We start from the raw sequence: 21,503 nt of genomic DNA on the forward strand, positions 1-21,503 counted from the left end.
ACAGGGCTTGGAGATAAAGGAGAGAGGATTTGGGAGTCACAGGGTAGAGACAAAAATAAGGAGCTAGGAATTGGAGCCTTGTGTTTTCTGGAATTCCAACTCTGCTACTCTGGGTCTCTGTACTTTGCATTTACCATGTGTTTCTGATTTTTTTTAAAAAAAAATTCATCTTTTTAAAAAATATATATTTTATTGATTTTTTACAGAGAGGAAGGGAGAGAGATAGAGAGCTAGAAACATCGATGAGAGAGAAACATCGATCAGCTGCCTCCTGCACACCCCCTACTGGGGATGTGCCCGCAACCCAGGTATATGCCCTTGACCGGAATCGAACCTGGGACCTTTCAGTCCGCAGGCCGACGCTCTATCCACTGAGCCAAACCAGTTAAGGCTTTTTTATTGATTTTTTAGAGAGAGGAAGGGAGAGGGAGAGAGAGAGGGAAACATCAATGTGAGAGCGAAACGCTTTGATTTTCGCCCAGTGATACCCATTTTGGACTTTTGATGTCCAAAAGTGTAAAAGAAAACGTTTTTGTTGTTTTAAGCGATGAAATTTGTGGTAATTTGTTACAGCAGCTGTAGGAAACTAATACAGTCTTTCTCCTTCTCTCTCTGGCTTTCAGTCCCTACCACAGTGAGGGCGAACCTTTTGAGCTCGGCGTGTCAGCATTTTGAAAAACCCTAACTTAACTCCGGTGCCGTGTCACATATAGAAATTTTTTTGATATTTGCAACCATAGTAAAACAAAGACTTATATTTTTGATATTTATTTTATATATTTAAATGCCATTTAACAAAGAAAAATCAACCACAAAAATGAGTTCGCGTGTCATAGGTTCGCCATCACTGCCCTACCACCTCCGTCCTTTGAGTCCTCATTCATTCTATTCACCAAAAGACTCTAAACTCTCTCCCATGTGTCTCCTCTCCTTTTCATAGACAGAGCTCTGGGCCGTGAGTATTAATAGTAATACTCATAGTATTAATACTACTGATATTCATAGTGTTAATATCACTACTACTGACAGTGGTAATTTCTTACAGCAGCAATGGGAAACTAATACACACTAATACATAACAGCTAACAGTTCTATAGCACTTAGAATGTGGCATGCTATCTTCTAATCTAATAATAGACAAACAGGGTAATTGACCATACCTTCGCTACGCCTCCCATTGGCTAATCAGCGAGATATGCAAATCAACCGCCAACAAAGATGGCGGTTAATTTGCATACATAGGCGCTAAGCTGAGCAGAGAAGGCACCAAAGGCGGCTCCGGCCAGAGCAAAGGCCTGGGTCCCGGGGGCCGGAGGAAAACCGGTGCTGGCAGCCAGGGGAAGGGAAGGCCTATTGCATGAATCTCTTCGTGCAACAGGCCTCTAGTATATTATAAATAACAACTCATTTCATCCTCACAAAACCCCTGTGGGGTCATTATCATCATCGCTCCCATTGTACAGATGAGGCAAATAAGAGAAGCCTGCAGTCCCACAGACAGCAAGTGACAGAGCTGGGATTTGAACCCCGACAGGCTGGGCCCACAACCCACACTCTGAATCTCACCCAGTGTTGTTTTTGGCCCTGAATCTACGTTCCACAGTCCTGGGGAGCAAACGAGTTCATGAATACCGGTGAACTTTTCCTGGCACGCGTTCCATCCTCGCCTTGCGTGGTCAACAGTTTCTGCGTGACCTTTAATTTCACAGGTGTCTTTTCTACACTTGAATACAACCCTCCTCCTCACCTCCTCTCCCCGCTCCTTCACACCCCACCACCTGCAGGGCGAGCTCTTGACCCTTCACAACTGGCCCAGCCAACTTCTCTAGGTTCATCCCTCAGGTGTCCCCCCTCCCACCCTGGGCTCCAGGCTCGCTCTCTCTCTCTCTCTCTCTCTCTCTCTCTGGTTTAAAAAAAGCTCTATCCCTGACCGGTTTGGCTCAGTGGATAGAGCGTCGGCCTGCAGAATCAAGGGTCCCAGGTTCGATTCCGGTCAAGGGCATGTACCTTGGTTGCAGGCGCATTCCAGTAGGGAGTGTGCAGTAGGCAGCTGATCGATATTTCTCTCTCATCGAAGTTTCTAACTCTCTATCCCTTTCCCTTCCTCTCTGTAAAAAATCAATAAAATATATATATAAAAAAAAAAGCTCTAGCTAGTTTGATTCAGTGGATAGAGCGTCAGCCTGCGGACTGTAGGGTCCCGGATTCGATTCCGGTCAAGGGCACATGCCAGGGGTTGTGGGCTTGATCCCCAGTGGGGAGCGTGCAGGAGGCAGCCAATTGATGATCCTCATCATTGATGTTTCTATCTCTCTCTCCCTCTCCCTTCCTCTCTGAAGTCAATAAAAATATAAAAAAAGATTTTAAAATTTAAAATTTATTGATTGATTTGAGAGAGAAAAAAACACATTGATTTCTTGGTCCATTTATTTATGCATTCATTGGTTGATTTTTAAAAACTATATTTTTTTATTGATTTCCGAGAGGAAGGGAGAGGGAGAAAGATAGAAACATCAATGATGAGACAGAATCATGGATCGGCTGCCTCCTGCACACCCCCCACTGGGGATCGAGCCCACAACCTAGGCATGTGCCCTGACTGAGAATTGAACCATGACCTCCTGGTTCATTGGTCGACATTCAACTACTGAGCCCTGCTGGCTGGGCTCATTGGTTGATTTTTTTTTTTAATATGTTTTTATTGATTTTAGAAAGAGAGAAAGGGAAATGGAATGACAGAAACATCAATGAGAGAGAAACATCAACATCGATCTGCTGCCTCCTGCAGGCCCCCTAATGGGGACTGAGCCCACAACCTGGGCATCTGCCCCGACTGAGAATCAAATTGGTGACCTCTTGGTGCCTGGGTCAACACTCAACCACTGAGCCACACCAGCAGGGCCACTGGTTGATTCTTGAATGTGCCCTGACCAGGGAGAGAACCCACAACCTTGGTGTATGGGGACAGTGCTCTAACCAATGGGGGACCCGGCCAGGGCTTCTCCCTTCTGAATAGTCCCAGCTTTCTCTTGCCTGGGTTGTTTCCTCTGTCTGGAAGGCATTCTCTCGCAGGCCTGGAGAAGTTCCATCAGAGTCTTTCAAGATGCAGTTTGATCATGTCCCAATCTGCCCGGCCTTCCCTGGCGTCCAGGCTGGGCTAGAAGGACCCCTCCCCGGCCCCTACGCTGCCCACGATCCCCACCATCCTGGCACACCTCACCCAGGATTGCGATGGCCCAGAGCTATGTGTTTGTGTCGTAGTGCAGCTACGACAAAGTACCACAAACTTAATGGCTTAAAACACAAATCTGTGATCTTACAGTCCCGGGTGTCAGAAGTATACAATGGGTCTTGATGAATGAAAATCAAGGCATGTGTGGGGCTCTGTTTCCTCGGAAGGTTCTAGAGGGGCATCTGTTTCCTGGCTTTTCCAGCGTCGGAGGCGGACTGCGTCCCTTGGCTCGTGGCCCCTTCCTCCAGCTCCAAGTCACAGCATAGCGCCTTCCGCCTTCCCATCTCCGACTCTCTTACGTGGGCACATCTGCTTCACCTTTTACCTTGTGAGGTCCCATATGCACAGGTTCTGGTGAATGGCAGGTGGTTATCTTTTTTAAAAATATATATTTCATTGATTTTTACAGAGAGGAAGGGAGAGGGAGAGAGAGTTAGAAACACTGATGAGAGAGAAACATCAACCAGCTGCCTCCTGCACACGCCGCACTGGAGATCGAGCCCACAACCAAGGTCCATGCCCTTGACCGGAATCGAACCCGGGACCTTTCAGTCAGCAGGCCGACGCTCTATCCACTGAGCCGAACCAGTGAGGGTGAACGTGGGTGTCTTTGGTGGGGACATCAGAAGGCCGACCACATAGGGTGCCTGTTCCCCCACCAGAGGGGGCAGGGAGAGGGCGGAGGTTCATCGCTGGGCCCCCAGCATCGCCCAGCACAGGGCCAGGTCAGGAGTAAGCCTGTCAACGGAGTGAATGAGTCACATCCGCAATGGACGCCACAGCCAGAAGCTCACGGTGCCCCCTTTGCTCCTGCTGCTCGGCTGGAAACCCCCCGGGCCCCCTCCCAGCCCGTGGTGGCTTCCCCCCCGCCTGCTTCCCCAGCCCCGGCTCCTATCTCCCTCCCTCACTCCTGCCTCCTTTCGTCAGCCACCCGGCCTTTTTCCACACCTACAGCATCCCTGGGTCTTTCCCACCTCTGAGCCCTCGCACATGCTGTTCCCTCTGTCGCTGTTCCCCACGCCATCACCTCCGCCGGCCTGACCTAGCGCCATGAGGACACAGAAAGCATCTGTCTGGTCTCCGCGGTGTCCCCAGTAAATATTTGTGTTGCATTTGGCTCTTTCTGGAATTCCTGGCTGTGCGCTGTCTGGGGCAGGGCCTTCACCTCTCACCGTGATTTCAACACCCCCCCTCCGGCCCCCCGCCCCCCGCCCAGGCCTCTAGATGGCATTGCCAGCAAGTCCTGGAATGTGCTGGCTCACACGAATAGGTGTCCAAGCTCAGACGGGTTACCTTCTAACATCATCCCTTTGCTTGTTTCGAAAAGAGAGCAAGGGGGCTCGGAAGCAGGCATGTTTCTCGAACTCAGGCCCACAGAGCGGCCAGCTGAGGCCAGCCAGCAGCCCCGGCCAGTGGCGTTCGCGGACCCTTCGCCTCCAAGTCCTGCTTCAGGCCCGTGCCCTCTGTTCACCCCCTGCCTCTCACCCTGGGTCCCAGACACGCTGTCCCGGGCGTAATCCTGTGGTCTGCCTCCCAGGGAGAGAAGGTGCCGGGCCCTGCTGAGCAAGGCATTCCGGTCTCAGGTCAGTGATTTCCGTACTTAATTATGAAGTAAACCAGACACGGCGGCCACGGTTCAGGACACGGTTCAGTGCGTGGGCTCTGGGGCCTGGCGAGCTGGGTCTCAATCCGGACCCTCCCCTTTGTTTAATGTGTGACATTGGGCAAGACTCTTTTTTTTAAAAAAAAATCTATTTTTATTGATTTCAGAGAGGAAGGCAGAGGAAGAGAGAGAAACATCAATGATGAGAGGGAATCATTGATCGGCTGCCTCCTGCACGTTGGACCGAGCCCGCAACCCCAGGCATGTGCCCTTGACCGGAATCGACCCTGGGACCCTTCGGTCTGCAGGCCGACACTCTATCCACTGAGCCACACCGGCCAGGGCTGGGCATGACTCTTGACCAGTCTGTGCCGCAGTTTCTTCATCTGTGAAATGAGGCTGATCACATGCCAGAGGGGGGCCGTGAAGATGATCTAGGCTCACGTTCAGGAAGCCTTCAGAACAGAGACAGGCCTCGGTGAGCCAGTACGAGAGCTTGTGGGCTAGATCCACGGACAGGAAGACGTACGGACAAGTGCAGAGAAGGTGCAAACACTCTTGGACTCATTGCCTAGGTTTTCCAAGCCTTCTGACTGCTTTTCTTTTATATATTTCAGAGAGGATGGGAGAGGGAGAGAGAGAAAAACATCAATGATGAGGGAGAATCATTGATGGGCTGCCTCCTGCACGCCCCCCACTGGGGATCGAGCCTGCAACCCTGGCGTGTGCCCTGACCTCCTGGTTTGTAGGCTGATGCTCAACCACTGAGCCACACAGGCTGGGCTGCTTTTCTTTCTTTCTTTTTCTTTCTTTTTTTTTTTTTTAAATATAGTTCATTGATTTTTTTACAGAGAGGAAGGGAGAGAGATAGAGAGTCAGAAACATCGATGGGAGAGAAACATCGACCAGCCGCCTCTTGCACATCCCCCACTGGGAATGTGCCCGCAACCCAGGTACATGCCCTTGACCGGAATCGAACCCGGGACCCTTCAGTCCGCAGGCCGACGCTCTATCCACTGAGCCAAACCGGTTTCGGCTCTTTTTCTTTTTTAAGTGATTTGAGAGAGAGAGAGAGAGAGAGAGAGAGAGAGAGAGAGAGAGACATCGATGTGAGAGAGAAACATTGGTTGGTTGCTTCCTCGAGGCGCCCTGACCTGGGCATGTGCCCTGACTGGGAATCTAACCGGTCACCTCTTGCTGTGCAGAGCGATGCTCCAACCCACTGAGCCACACCGGCCAGGGCAGGCACGTGCTCGCAAGATCTGAGATCCCGTGTAAACAGTGTGGAGTTACCGCATTCGTTTTCCTCGCTCCGTGGCATCCGGTGCTTAGCATTTGCCACCGTCTGTTTGCCGTTGTTTTGTTACCAATGGCTGTTCCCAATTTTGATGATCAGACCCGACGCTGCAGTCCACGTCCTTGCGCGTGTCTCCTCGGGCACAGCTCCGAGCGCTTCTCAGGGGCACAGACCTTCTGCCCGGGATGGAAATCGCTGGGCCAGGCCATACCTGCATTTTAACCCTCACCCGAGGGTATTTTCCCATTGACTTTTAGGGAGAATGGAAGAGAGAGGGAAAACAGATATATACCGATGTGAGACAAACACATTGATTGGTTGCCTCCTGCAGGTGCCCCGACCAGGGCCCGGGCCGGGGAGGAGCCTGCCACTCAGATACCTGCCCTTGACCGAATCGAACCCGGAACCCTTGGGTCCGCAGGCCGACGCTCTATCCACTGAGCCAAACCGGCTAGGGCCTGCCAGCAATTTTAAATTGTCAGTTTTTATTTGAAATCGTGTTTAAGAAGTTGCAAAAGAATAGAACAGAATGTTCCTTTGAACCCGACACCCAGCTTCCCCCAGTGACATCTGAGGTAACTGTGGTCCGTCCTGAAGGCCCGGAATTGATATTCCTGTTATGTAACCAGCTTCAGGCCTGACTCATGTCCTCAGCACTCAGAGCTCTAAGAAATGTTATCAAATGTGAGGATTGAGTGTCCAGGACCACAGTCCGTACACAGAGCTGTTCGTCCTCACAAAGACACTCCCGTGTTACCCCTAAATCATCGCCCCCTCCCCCAAACCCTACCCAGCGGGGGCTTGTCTGTTCTCCATCGCTAACTTTGTCACTTGGAGAACGTGATGTCAATGGGAATCGTACACCATGCAACCCTTTGAAATTGGCTTTTGTCACTCCACATGATTCAGCCTTTGAGGTCCATTCAAGTTGTTGCTTGTATCAATTGTTCATTCCTTCTCGTTGCTGAGCGGTATCTCATTATACCTGTGTACCAGTTTGCTTATGCAGTGGCTGATAAGGGACATGGGTCATTTCAGATTTGAGTTATTACAGATAAAGCTGCTATGAACATTGCACACGGATTTTTGTGTGAAGAATAAATACCCAGGGGCATCCATTTTTTAAAAATTCTTTTCTTGCCCTAACCGGTTTGGCTCAGCGGATAGAGCGTCAGCCTGCGGACTCAAGGGTCCCAGGTTCGATTCTGGTCAAGGGCATGTACCTGGGTTGCAGGCACATCCCCAGTAGGGGGGTGCAAGAGGCAGCTGATCGATGTTCCTGACTCTATCCCTCTCCCCTCCTCTCTGTAAAAAATCAATAAAATATTTTTTAAAAAAAATTCTTTTCTTTTTTCTTTCACCTGGCTGCGGTGGCCCATCAGTTGAATGTCCATTCAGAAATCAAGAGATTACTGCTCTGATCCCTGGTCAGGACACATGCCGGGTTTGCAGGCTCGACCCCCAGTTAGGGGCGTGCAGGAGGCAGCCAATCGATGATGTTCCTGTCTCATCGATGTTGCTATCTCTCTATCCCTCTCCCTGCCTCTCTCTCTAAAAACCAATTTAAAATATTTAAAATTCTTTTTTCCTCTCCCCCCACCCCCCCAGTAGTGATATTGTGTACTCAGTGCAATCCATTCATATTTTTATTCAGCAGTTTGTGTGAGCTTGGAGCCTGTGAGTCCCTACGGGAAACTCAGGTCTTAATTAAATGTCTACAAGGGAAGGGAAAGGGATTAATTCGCTGTGGGTGAAGTTGGCCAGCTCTTTGCCAATTGAGAATAATCATTTGTTATCTTTTACCTACTAGACCCCAGAGCTGTTAATCCTCTTAGCTCTCTATTGTGACCTCTGTTTTTCAAAATAGAAAAGTGAGACTCAGGCCCAGCTGTGGTGGCTCAGTGGACTGAGCGTCATCCCATGGAGGTCCGGGGTTCGATTCCCAGTCAGGGCACATGCCCGGGTTGTGGGCTCGATCCCCAGTAGGGGGCGTGCAGGAGGCAGCCGATCAATGATTCTCTCTCATCATTGATGTTTCTATCTCTCTTTCCCTCTCCCTCCTTCTCTGAAATCAATTAAAAAAAATTTTTTTTTTTTTTAAAGAAAAGTGAGACTCAGAGAGGGAAACCGCTCTGCAAAGCAGTAGAGCCAGGAAGTGGGAGGAGGGTTTGGGAACATGCCGGCCTGGCTCCGGGGCTCAGAAGCTCTGCAGCCCGGCTTCTCAAACCATGGCCTTTGGAGGCAGCCAGTTTGCAGGTCTCCTATCTTGGCTGTGAGGCCTCGAACAGAATGACCGAGGCGCTCTGAGTCTGCCTCCCTCTGTAAACAGGGGGCCATAGAAGCTGGTGCGCAGGTCCCTGGGGAGAAATTAGGGAAAGTAAGGCTTGGACCAGGGGCCCTGGGTACAGCAGGTGTTCTATGAATATTAGCAATTATTACCACCTTTGCTATTACTATCCTCTGTGTGTGTGTGTTTTTAAATATATATATATTTTGCCGAAACCGGTTTGGCTCAGTGGATAGAGCGTCGGCCTGCGGACTGAGGGGTCCCGGGTTCGATTCCGGTCAAGGGCATGTACCTGGGTTGCGGGCATATCTCCAGTGGGGGATGTGCAGGAGGCAGCTGATCGATGTTTCTCTCTCATCGATGTTTCTAACTCTCTATCTCTCTCCCTTCCTCTCTGTAAAAAATGAATAAAATATATTTTTTAAAAAAAAATATATATATATATATTTTATTGATTTCAGAGAGGAAGGGAGAGGGGGAGAGAGATAGAAACCTCAATGATGAGAGAGAATCATGGATTGGCTGCTTCTTGCACGCCCCCTACTGGGGATCAAGCCCGCAACCCAGGCATGTGCCCTTGGCCGGAATCGAACCTGGGACCCTTCAGTCCTCAGGCTGACACTCTATCCACTGAGCCAAGCCGGCTAGGGCACCATTGATTTTTAGAGAGAGTGGAAGGGAGGGGGAGAGAGAGAAAAAAAATCGATGTGAGAGAGAGAGAGAGACGGATTGGTTCCCTCCCGCACGCGCCTGACCCATCGGGGCCAGGATGGAGCCTGCAACCGAGGTTCCTGCCCTTGACCCGAATGGAACCCGGGACCCTTCCGTCTGCGGGCTGAGGTCCTACCCACTGAGCCACACCGGCTAGAGCTATCCTCTCTCTGTGGACAATGCCTAAGGGTGCGCGACTTTCTCAGCAAAAGATTGGGGCGCGGGGGGCGGGGAGTAGGAAAGGAAACAGGCCCCAAGGAACAGAATTGACCAGAGAAGAAAGGCCCCCCCACGCCCCGCACTTGTCCTGCGCTTGGAGGCCCAGAGGCGGCCGCGAGGTGTTCCTGGCCCCACCCCCAAGGCGGAGCCAACGGCACGCTCTTCCAATGGGGACGCTAGGATTAAAGGCCCTCTTGGCATTGGGCAGGACGCGCAGGCCGGATGGCCAATGAGAAGCGGCGTAGGGGCGATGGGGGCGGAGAGAGGGGCCACGCCCCCGGTGGGCGGGGCGTCGGGGGCCTCCTTAATTCCCGCGGGGGAAAGGCTCGGGTGTGGGGACCGCGGCCTCCGGCGATGGCGCTGCGCTGGGGCATCGTGTCCGCCGGCTTGATCTGCAGCGACTTCACGACGGTGCTGCGGGCGCTGCCTCGCTCCGAGCACCAGGTGCGCCCCCCACACCCCGGGGTCCTGGAGCCGGGCGGGCGGGGGCCGGGACTTCCGGGTCCGAGGGAGTTGGGCTTCGGACTGCCGAGTCCTCCGGGCAGGGAAGCAGCGGACTCCGTCCTCTCTCCTTTCTCCACTCCTGACTTACAAACGCGAGCTCCGTGCGGCGTGGGAGGGTCCTCGTCGGAGCGGCTGCGAAGAGAAGGCGTGGAGCGAGCAGGGGGCTTGGCCATCGCGTGCCCCGATCGCTCTCCCAGGACCCCAGTGTCCAGCCTCCGGTCACCTCCCCCGCCCCCCAGGACCAAACTCCCGCTCCCCCTTCTTGGGGTGTGATTCCTGTCCCCCCCTGCCCCCCCCCCCCCGGCCTCCTCCATCACCTCCCTCCCAGCAGGAGTCTCCCACGTGTGTCTCAGGTGGTGGCCGTAGCGGCGCGCGACCTGAGCCGCGCGAAGGAGTTTGCACGGAAACATGACATCCCCAAGGCCTACGGGTCCTACGAGGAGCTGGCCAAGGACCCGGACGTGGGTGAGTGACCTGCGCCGGGGGGCGGGGGGGAGAAGGGGGGTGCTGCCCCCAGGTGCTCCGCCGCAGGTGCAAGGTCCGCGGGATGGGCCCTGCCTTTGGACTTGGGGAGGGACCTCGGCTGGGAGACGGCCCATAGGCAGGGCTTTGGTCTGGGGTTTCCTCCTCTGCTTGCCCTTCTCAGTGTCCTTATTTTTATTTTTATTATTTTTAATATGTCTGTTTATTGATTTCAGAGAGGAAGGGAGAGGGAGAAATAGAAACATCAGTGATGAGAGAGAATCATGGATGGGCTGCCTCCTGCACGCCCCCTACTGGGGATCGAGCCCACAACCTGGGCATGTGCCCTTGACCGGAATTGAACCGTGACCTCGGGGTTCATACGTGGACCCTCAACCACTGGGCCACACCAGCTGGGCTCAGTTTCCTTATTTTTAAAACGGGCAAAACGGCCCGGCCGGCGTGGCTCAATGGTTGAGCGTCGACCTATGCACCAGGAGGTCAGGGTTCAGGGCACATGCCCAGGTTGCAGGCTCATCCCCAGCAGGGGGCGTGCAGGAGGCAGCCAATCAGTGATTCTCATCATTGATGTTTCTCTCTCTCTGTCCCTTCTTCTCTGAAATTAATACAAATATATTAGCCCTAAGTGGTTTGGTTCAGTGGATAGAGCGTCGGCCTGTGGACTGAAGGGTCCCAGGTTCGATTCCGGTCAAGGGCATGTACCTGGGTTGCGGGCACATCCCCAGTAGCAGGTGTGCAGGAGGCAGCTGATCGATGTTTCTCTCTCATCGATGTCTCTACCTCTCTATCCTTCTCCATTTCTCTCTGTAAAAAATCAATAAAATATATTTAAAAAAATAAAAATATATTTAAAAATAACAACAACTAAAACGGGCAAAATACTAGTATCTCCCGGTTGGTGTTGTGAGGATTCAATGATTTCATGTCATTGCAGGGGGCAACAAGGATCTGAGAGGAGGGTGATGGTAGCCAGTGGTTAGCTCCTTCCTCTGGGAGACTAGGGTTTGACCAAGGCGGTAGGGCTTGGTCCCAGGTTGGGGGGTGGGGGGCACCCCGATTCCTTGGATGCTGGAGGCGAGCCTCGGGGACTTGGCGATCTCTTGACCCCCTTCCTCTCACCCTAGAGGTGGCCTACGTGGGCACCCAGCACCCGCAGCACAAGGCCGCCGTGCTGCTGTGCCTGGCGGCGGGCAAGGCCGTCCTGTGCGAGAAGCCGATGGGCGTGAACGCCGCGGAAGTGCGAGAGATGGTGGCAGAGGCCCGAGCCCGAGGCCTCTTCCTCATGGAGGTGAGAATGGAGCAGCTCTTTCAACATCCCAGACAGCTCCCTGCCTTCACTAACCATGGTCGCCCGTGGGCATTTTTGGAGGGACACAGGGAGGGGTTGACCACGAGTTAAGGGGACCACAGCATGGCCCGGCCCGTGTGGCTCAGTGGTTGCGCGTGGACCTAACACCCAGGAGGTCACGGTTCGATTCCTGGTCAGGGCACATGCCCAGGTTGCAGGCTCTATCCCCAGTGGGGGGCGTGCAGGCGGCAGCCGATCAATGATCCCCTGTCATCATTGATGTTTCTCTCTCTCTATCCCACTCCCCCCTTCCTCTCTGAAATCAATAAAAGTATATTTCAGGCAACACCGTTCATGGGCGGGAGGCATGGCTTTGGGCCCGTGGCGACCAGGGCTGCCTGAAGGACCCTTTGTCAGACGGTCTGATGCCACCAGTGAAGGCGGCACAGGTGGCCGTGGGCTCCGTTTGGGTGGGTTTCCGGGGATGCAGGTGGCGGGACTGAGGCTCTCCGACAGCCCTCAGCCACGGGCATTGTTAGAGTTTGCCCTTATCAGGCTCGGGTGTACACAGGCGACTCGGACATCTTGCAGATCGCTAGTGATTCTAGTGCAGGGGTGGGCAAACTTTTTGACTCGAGGGCCACAATGGGTTCTTAAACTGGACCGGAGGGCCGGAACAAAAGCATGGATGGAGTGTTTGTGTGAACTAATATAAATTCAAAGTAAAAATCATTCCATAAAAGGGTACAGTCTTTTTTTTTTTTTTTTTTTTAGTTTTATTCATTTCAAACGGGCCGGATCCGGCCCGCGGGCCGTAGTTTGCCCACGGCTGTTCTAGTGGCTGCCACAGGGCCTGAGCAGCCGGAGTTAAGATGGCCACCACGTGGTCCCTAGAAGCTATTTTAGTATTAAGGAATATTATGGTGTGTTTTTTTAATTGATTATGTTTTAAAATATATTTTTATTGATTTCAGAGAGGAAGGGAGAGTGTGAGAGAGAGATAGAAACATCAACAATGAGAGAGAATCCTTGATCAGGTGCCTCCTGCACGCCCCACACACTGGGGATCGAGCCGGCCACCCGGGCGTGTGCCCTGATCGGGAATGGAACTGTGACCTCCTGGGTCATAGGTTGACGCTCCACCACAGAGCCACGCCAGCCGGGCTGTTCGGGCTTTCGTGCCTTGTAGGTTCTGACAGTAGTAGAACCTACAGCTGCCTCTCACTTCCCCACGCCCTGCGGAGCCGGCACACGCCTGCCGCTGCGGAGGCTCCCCGTCCGTCACGGTCCGTATGCCCGAGCAGCGGCCAGCATTTATCAGGGTGACTCAGGCCTCTGGTGTGCAATGTGCCTGCCAGCGCCAACATTCTGTGAGTTTATTGCTGCCTCGTTTTTTTTATTGGCCCCTAATGTGTGCCACCTCCAACCCTAGGACCCGGGAACTCATAAGGGATAAGACGTAGGTTCAGTTTTCAAGGAGTTCAAGGTCTGCTGTGGTCCCAGAAATGGGCAAGCCCAGTGCCCAGCTGCGTGGACTCTTGTGGACCTAGCGCTGGGCGGGCAGTCGACAGAGAGCCCGGTCTGGGGGTTGGTCAAGGAGCTTTTCCTACAGGGAGGGACTGGCCTGAGCCTTCCAGGGAAAGTCAGTTGCACAGGTAACGCGGCCAGATGGGGGAAGCGGAAGCAAGATTTCAAGAAAACCAGCGTGGGCAGATTTCGTGTATTTAGTATGAACTTGATCCTGGATTAGTCAGCATTCCTGGCGTTCGAGTCAGAGGATTCTGGACTCCAGTTTCCCAGTTCCTATCTCTGTGACCTTGGGCAAGAAATATGACTCAGCGGACCTTCAGTTTTCTCACGCGTGGAATGGGCATGAGGACAGCTACCTGGCAGGGACGTTGGGGGGGGATTCATGATGTAAAAGCTGTGCACAGTGTCTTGTCCAGAACACACACAGCCGGCAAATGGGAGCTGAAATCCGGCGATGGGGAGCCCTAGAGAGGGGGGCCGGGTAGTGGGGAGGCTGGATCAGCTCCAGGAGAAGCGAAGACCCCTCTGGGGCCATGTGGGACACGGACTGCAGGGGGAGGCGGGGAGTGAGGTTCGCTAGAGCTGCCATCACAAAGGCCAGACTGGGTGGCTTAAACAGCAGAGATACTGTAGCCTCGCACACATCTGGAGGCTGGAAGTCTGAGATAAGGGTGTCAGCAGGGCTGGCTTCTCCTGAGGCCTCTCTCAGCTTGGAGATGGCTATCTTCTCCCTTTGTCTTCACACGGTCTTGCCTCTGTGCATGTGTGTGTCCTCATCTCTCTCTCTCTCTTTTTAAAATATAGTTGTATTCATTTCAGAGAGGAAGGGAAAGGGAGAGAGAGAGAGATAGAAGCATCAACGATGAGAGAGAATCATTGATCGGCTGCCTCCTGCACGCCCCCTACTGGGGATCGAGCCCACAACCAGGGCATGTGCCCTTGACCGAAATCGAACCCTTCAGTCTGCAGGCTGACGCTCTATCCACTGACCCAAACCAGCGAGGGCCTCATCTCTTCTTTTTTTTTTTTAATTTTTTTTTTTTAAATATATTTTATTGATTTTTCACAGAGAGGAAGAGAGAGAGATAGAGAGTCAGAAACATAGATGAGAGAGAAACATCGATCAGCTGCCTCCTGCACATCTCCCACTGGGGATGTGCCCGCAATCCAGGCACATGCCCTTGACCGGAATCGAACCTGGGACCTTTCAGTCCGCAGGCCGACGCTCTATCCACTGAGCCAAACCGGTTTCGACCTCATCTCTTCTTATAAGGACACTAGTCCAACTGGATCCGGGCCCACCCTCAAGACCTCATTGTAACTTAATTGGCTCTTTATAATTACCTCTTTAAAAACCCTACCACCGAATACACTCATATTGGGCGGCACTGGGGGGTTAGGACCGCCACATGAATTTGGTGGGGACAGAATTCAGCCCATAACATCGGGAGACTGGGGTAACGATACAGATAAGACAGGACAAGGCTGGCCCTGACCAGTTTGGCTCAGTGGATAGAGCGTCGGCCTGCGGACTGAAAGGTCCCAGGTTCGATTCCGGTCAGGGGCATGTACCTTGGTTGCCAGCACATCCCCAGGAGAGGGTGTGCAGGAGGCAGCTGATCGATGTTTATCTCTCATGGATGTTTCTAACGCTCTATCCCTCTCCCTTCCTCTCTGTAAAAAACCAATAAAATATATGTTTAAAGAAAAGAAAGAAAGAAAGGACAAGGCTGGAGTTGGGGACCTGGGTGTCAAGAGCAGGGGAGAGGGCAGAGTCGGGCAGGACACAACTTGGGGACTGATGGGCTGTGGAAGGAAGGGGGAGGGTCTAGTTTGGAGACTGGGTCACAGTGGGTACCCCTTCAAGATTGAACCCCTTGGAGCGGGAAAGGAGACATATGTAATACTTTAAACAATAAAGAATTTAAATAATAATAATAAAGAAGATTGAACCCCAGAAGGGAGAACTGGTTGGTTGACTCCTGACCCCTCTCCTCCCCTTTCCCACCCTGCTTTCTCCCTCCCCTCTGTGGGCTTCAGGCCATCTGGACCCGCTTCTTTCCTGCCGTAGAGGCTCTGAGGGCCACTCTGGCCCAGGGCACTCTGGGGGACCTTCGCGTGGCTCGGGCAGAATTTGGGAAAGACCTCACTCACGTACCGCGGGCCGTAGACTGGGCCCAGGCTGGCGGTGGCCTGCTGGACATTGGTATCTACTGCGTCCAGTTCATCTCCATGGTCTTTGGTGGGCAGAAGCCGGAGAAGATTTCAGCCATGGGAAGGCGCCATGAAACAGGTATGGTCTATTCTGGACTGTGTGGTGGTGATCAGAGTGATCCGCTCTTCCTGGGTGTACTGACCTGGGAATAAGTCTCCGAGCCCATGAACACCAGGCGAGGCTGCTGAAGAAATTTCCTGCAAGAAGTTAAAGGATCAAGTATGGTCAGGCTCTGTATTAGGATTTTGCTGTGTGATCTTAGTCAAGGCACTCCATCTCTCTGAGTCTTAATTAGTTACTTACTGAACCACGTCCAGCTCGGCCAGTGGTGAACCTGAGGAGGGCCGGGGGGGGGGGGGGGGAGGTAGGGGGCGGTGAAGGATTAAAGAAAACAGACAAGAGAATATAGCTGGGGCCAGGTGGATCACTGCGCCTGGATGAGGAAACAGTGACACAGCCTGTAAGCCGAGTCTTTATTTTATAGTCAGAGCAAAACAAGGGAGTGGTCAAGGTGTTTACAACGTTCTTGAGTTTCAAATCTACTTAATTACATGCACCTGAGAACTCTATCAAGCTTTGTTTTGGCAGCACCTGCTGCACCTCCCACAGCCCACAGCCCTCAGCAACCTAGGACCACAGGGTCGGACCATAAGGTCAAGCTTACAACCATAGCCTTTGGCTATAATTGTGCTGGGAGGGCTTTGCCCTCCAAGCTGGGACTTGTATGTGGCGTTGCCACAAGAGGACCGTGCCCTCTCATCAGTCTGAGGCTTGAACCTGTCCAAACGCTGTAGCCGCTCTCCACAACTTACTGGTAAAATTTCAGTAATAGGGTTGTTATAAAAAGTTAATGAAGTAACTGTTGAGGCAAATTAAGCAGTACATAAATACAAAGGATTATTATTTTTTAAGTTGTCTCAGTTAGCCTCTGCTGCATAACAAACTACCCCAAAAATGTAGTGACCTCAGATAACAATCATTTATTCACTTGTGATTCTGTGGGTTGGCCACTGGGCTGGGCTCAGCTGGAGTGGTTCTTCTGCTGGTCTTAGTCATGCAGCGGCCACCAGCAGCTGTGCCACTGGAGCTGGACGGTCTCTAGCCAGTGGTCGGCAAACCGCGGCTCGAGAGCCACATGCGGCTCTTTGGCCCCTTGAGTGTGGCTCTTCCACAAAATACCACGTGCGGGCATGCACGTGTAGTGAGATTGAAACTTCGTGGCCCATGAGCAGAAGTCGGTATTTTGTGGAAGAGCCACACTCAATGGGCCAAAGAGCCGCGTGTGGCTCTCGAGCCGTAGTTTGCCGACCACTGGTCTAGGCTAGGAGGTCAGTGGTTCTCAACCTTGGCTGCACATTAGAATCACCTGGGAATCTTTTTAAAATCCTGATTTCTGGGCCTCATCCTCTGGAAATTGTTTCTTTATTATGGGGTGGGGGGTCCCTAGGCTGGGCCATTGATCAGGCTGATCAGGGCCTTCCAGCTGCCAGCCGGGGCCTTCCTTCCTTCCTTCCTTCCTTCCTTCCGCGCCACCCCCTGGTGGTCAGCACATGTCATAGCAAGCGGACGAACTCCCAGTGGGTCGAACTCCGGAGGGGACAATTTGCATATTAACCTTTTATTATATAAGATGATCTCCCTGAGGTAAATATATTACAGTTGTCCCCATTTTACAGATGAGCAAACTGAGGTTTAGAGATAGGAAGTGACTTGTCTAAGCTCACACAGCAGATCCAGAATTAGAACTTGGGCCTGTCCAAGTCCAAAGAGAACTGGCTCAGTAGGTTCTTCCAGCCATTGCGTGTCCGATGGGTCCCAGAACCAGGCTGGTACTTTACTGTGTTTAATTTTTTTGGAGCATTTAAAAAAGTGTTTTCATTTATTTTAGAGAGAGAGAAAAGGAGAGGGAGAGAAACACTGATCAGCTGCCTCTCCCATGCCCGCTGCTGGGGGTGGAGCCCACAACCCCAGGCACGTGCCCTGACTGGGAATGGGACCTGCTACCTCTCGGTGAATGAGACAGCACTCAATTAAATGAGCCATGCTGGCTGGGGCTGCTTAACTTTTCACTAATGCTCTCCGCTCTCTTATTCTGACCTAAATAGACTCAGTGCTTTATGCATTTTAGAGATGAGGAAATGGATTCTCACACGCCTCTACAACAAGTATGTATGAGGAAGAAACTAAAGTTCAGAGAGGCAAAGTCTCTTTGATTTTTTTTTTTTTTTTTTAGCATTTGTTTGTTTATGTGTTTTGGTAACAGCTCACTGAAAGAATTCACATACCATACAATTTATTCATTTAAAGTGTATCATTCCAGCCCAGCTGGGGTGGCTCAGTGGTTGAGCATCAACCTGTGGAGCAGAAGGTCATGGTTCCATTCCTGGTCAAGGCACATGCCCAGATTGCATTCTATCTCTCTCTCCCTCTCCCTTCCTCCTTGAAGTCAATATATATATATATATATATATATATATATATATATATATATAATCACCCCACAGCTTTAGTGTATTCACCATGTTATGCACTTATCACTAGAACCAATTTTAGAATATTTTTATTACTAAAACACAAAACAATAAATAACCCAATTCTCCCACACCGCTGAGCCCTAAGCAACCACTAACCTATGTTCTGGCTCTATGGGCTTGCCAAATATTGGACGTTCCACACAAATGGAGTCCTACCGCACGTGGCCTTTTGGGTGCGGCTCCATTCCCTCACCATGACTGTTTCCGGGGTTCCTCCCCGGGGTCGTCCATGCCAGCCCCCAAATCTCAGCGTAACTTTTTCGTCGCTGCCGCATTAGAGACGAGCCCGCCTGCCCGAGGTGGCTCAGGCGGGCTTTGCGGCCAGGCCCGCCCCTGACCCGTGCCTCTCCCCAGGCGTGGACGACACGGTGACTGTGCTGCTGCAGTACCCAGGGGGCGCCCACGGCAGCTTCACCTGCAGCATCACCGCCCAGCTCTCCAACACGGCCTACGTGAGCGGCACCAAGGGCATGGCCCAGGTGAGGCGCTGCCAGCCGAGCCGGGACGGGCCCTTAGCACAGGACTGGGCCATCTGAGGCTGTTGGCGCTGGATGTGGGCTGAACCAGTCTTTTCCCACCGCTGCTAAGAAACCCACCCTCAACCAGCAGGCCAGGTGATGATGGGGTCTGGACCTCCAGGCTCCTTCCTGAGGTGAACCTGTGGGCCTGTTAAAAAACCCTCCGTCCTGATAAGAAACCAGCTCTTATCAGCCCTGCCTAGAGGGCAGTGGTGACCTTTGGAACTGCTCCCAGGACAGGATCCAGGGGTTACCACAGAGCGGCTTCCATGCGCTCCCTCTGGCCAAGTTGCTGGAAAGAAAGCCTATTCTTAGCAGAAGAATTTGGACCTTGCCCCAGCTGCATCTCTGCTTTTCCATTTCGGCCTAGAGTTGGGTCTGGGAATAAGCGAGGCGCCCCCAGGGCCCTGACCGGTTTGGCTCAGTGGATAGAGCATCGGCCTGCAAACTGAAAGGTCCCAGGTTCAATTCCGGTCAAGGGCATGTGCCTTGGTTGCGGGCACATCCCCAGTAGGAGGTGTGCAGGAGGTAGCTGATCGATGTTTCTAACTTTCTATCCCTCTCCCTTCCCCTCTGTAAAAATTCAATTAAAAAAAAAAAAAGCAAAAAGCTAGGCCCCCAGGGCTCTGGAGCCAATAGGAAGTCTCCGGTGGATAGGAAGGTGCTGGATGGTGTCAAAGTGGAGATGGGACGATAAGCATCTCCTCCAGGCTCCAGCATCCCTTTCGAGAGGGAACTGCCCCTGGGGACAGGGACATGCAGGCTGCTAGGTAGATGAGACACACACTCCCAGCAACCAGGTCTGGGGGCTCCAACCTCCCTGCGGATGCACAGGGGGCAGCCAGCCCTTGACCACCAGGTGAGGGAGGGAAGCCCCGAGCATCAGCAGGCAGGAGCCCCCGCCGCCCTGTTGGTGAGGGCAGTAAGGCCACCTGTTTTCTCGCCCCAGATCCTCGACCCCTGCTGGTGTCCAACAGAACTGGTGGTGAAGGGGGAGCGCAAGGAGTTCCCGCTGCCCCCAGCCCCAGGCAAGGAGTTCCATTTTACTAACGGAGCGGGCATGACTTATGAGGCCAGGCACGTCCGGGAGTGCCTGCGGAAGGGTAAGGATGTGCAAGGCGGTCGGGTGGAGGGGTGGGGGGTGGGAGGGCACGCCCGGCAAGGGAGGAGGGACCCTCCCCACCCCCCAGTACTCAAGCAGCGGTTTAGAACTACGTCTCCCAGGGGCCCCTGGGGCATCTTGTGCCTGAACCATGCATGACGGTGCCCCGTGGGATTCTGGGAATTGTAGTTCTTTCTGGTCTTGGGGGGCGTGAGTAGGAGGGGTTTCTAACTGCGCTCTCCCCCAGGCCTGAAGGAGAGCCCTGTGGTTCCCCTGGCGGAGAGCGAGCTCCTGGCCGACATCCTGGAGGAGGTGAGGAAGGCTATTGGCGTCACCTTCCCCCAAGACGGACGCTGATGTCAGCCCTCAGTGAACAAAGACATGGTTTCCACCGAGAGGCTGGTGGTGATGGTTGGGTGGGAGCTGGAGCGAGCCCACCCTTAAGAGAGTGACTAGAAATGGACACAGACAGCAGGGGGTGAGGGCCTGAGTGGGAGGGATGGGGGAAATGTGGGGATAAGGACACAAATGTAATAACTGAATAAAGAAATTTAAAGCCCTGACTGGTTTGGCTCAGTGGATGGAGCGTCGAGGTCCCAGGTTCGATTCCGGTCAAGGGCATGTGCCTTGGTTGCGGGCACATCTCCAGTAGGGGGCGTGCAGTAGGCAGCTGATGGATGTTTCTCTCTCATGGATGTTTCTAACTCTCTATCCCTCTCCCTTCCTCTCTGTAAAAAAATCAATAAAAAATATATTTTTTTAAAAAAAGAGGTGGAGTCTCGTCCCCCTTCCCTTGAAATTGAGTGGGCTCATGACTCACTTGTAGCCATTGGAACACAGCAGAAGTGACACTGGATGACTTGAGGTTGGGTCAGGAAAGGTATGTAATTCCTTGTGAGCTGAAATCCTCTTGAACTTCAGCCATCATGCAAGCAGTTCTGCTTCCTTGAGGCCACCAAGCGGTGAGGAAGCCCAGTGTATCCCACACGAAGAAACCATGTGGAAAGCCGTGAGGCTCCATGCAAACAGGTGTTTGATCAGATCTTGATCAAATCCAGGCTAAGCCTTTCTCAATGTCACCAACCATAGGCCAATGGAAGATAATAAAATGACTGTTGTTTTAAACCACTGAGCTTTGGCCTTATTACTTACATGGCAATAGCTAACCAGAAAAACCGGTATAATTTTTACAGCGTGAGAGATCGATTCAGCTTTAAGATGTCTAAGGAGCCAGGACCGGTTTGGCTCAGTGGATAGAGCGTCGGCCTGCGGACTGAAAGGTCCCAGGTTCGATTCCGGTCAGGGGCATGTACCTTGGTTGCGGGCACATCCCCAGCGGGGAGTGTGCAGGAGGCGGCTGATTGATGTTTCTCTTTCATCAATGTTTCTAACTCTCTAGCTCTCTCCCTTCTTCTCTGTAAAAAATTAATAAAATATATATTAAAAAAAAAAAGATGTCTAAGGAGAACTGGAACCCCCAAATCCTACCCGTTGTACAACTGGGACTTGCCTCTGACCTCTGGCCTCTGACCTCCTCATCTGTACATAGGCTAATTTATCCTGGGTGTATTCGTTATCTATTGCTGTGTAACAAATTGCCCCCAAACATAGTAGCTTAAAACAACAATACATGTTTATTATCTCACACCATCTCGGAGAGTCAGAAATCCATGAGTGCCTTAGCTGGGTGGTTCTGGCTTAAGAGCTCATGAGGTTGCATCAGGGTGCTGGTGTGGACAGGTGTCATCCGAAGGCTGGACTGGGGCAGTAGCATGTGCTTCCAAAGTGGCTCACTCACATGGCTGGGGACTTGCTTCTGAGACACGTGTTTCTCTAGAGCAGTGATTCTCAACCTTCCTAACGCCGCGACCCTTTGATACAGTTCCTCATGTTGTGGTGACCCCCAATTTCATTGTGACAAATTGAACATCATGAAAGCATAGTGATTCATCACAAAAACAATATGTCATTATGTATGTG

At 52.3% G+C, this 21,503-nt stretch overlaps 1 protein-coding gene across 1 annotated transcript; it reads left to right on the plus strand.

Moving 5' to 3' along the window:
* The first annotated feature begins 9,662 nt into the window (after positions 1 to 9,662).
* DHDH (dihydrodiol dehydrogenase) lies at positions 9,663 to 20,085 on the plus strand. The gene is made up of 7 exons (XM_081108300.1): positions 9,663 to 9,793; positions 10,207 to 10,318; positions 11,461 to 11,624; positions 15,195 to 15,447; positions 18,258 to 18,382; positions 19,371 to 19,524; positions 19,771 to 20,085. The coding sequence occupies exons 1-7, from the start codon at positions 9,704 to 9,706 to the stop codon at positions 19,878 to 19,880; spliced, it is 1,008 nt and encodes a 335-aa protein (XP_080964426.1). The 5' UTR covers positions 9,663 to 9,703; the 3' UTR covers positions 19,881 to 20,085.
* The last annotated feature ends 1,418 nt before the right edge of the window (positions 20,086 to 21,503 follow it).

This window comes from Myotis nattereri, assembly GCF_964212035.1.
Source record: "Myotis nattereri genome assembly, chromosome: 15".
Taxonomy (NCBI): domain Eukaryota; kingdom Metazoa; phylum Chordata; class Mammalia; order Chiroptera; family Vespertilionidae; genus Myotis; species Myotis nattereri.

Coding starts and splice junctions, on each gene's coding strand:
- DHDH (XM_081108300.1), top strand. CDS start 9,704: ATGGCGCTGCGCTGGGGCATCGTGTCCGCCGGCTTGATCTGCAGCGAC. Junction 15,448..18,257: donor GGGAAGGCGCCATGAAACAG/GTATGGTCTATT, acceptor GCCTCTCCCCAG/GCGTGGACGACACGGTGACT. Junction 18,383..19,370: donor GCACCAAGGGCATGGCCCAG/GTGAGGCGCTGC, acceptor TTCTCGCCCCAG/ATCCTCGACCCCTGCTGGTG.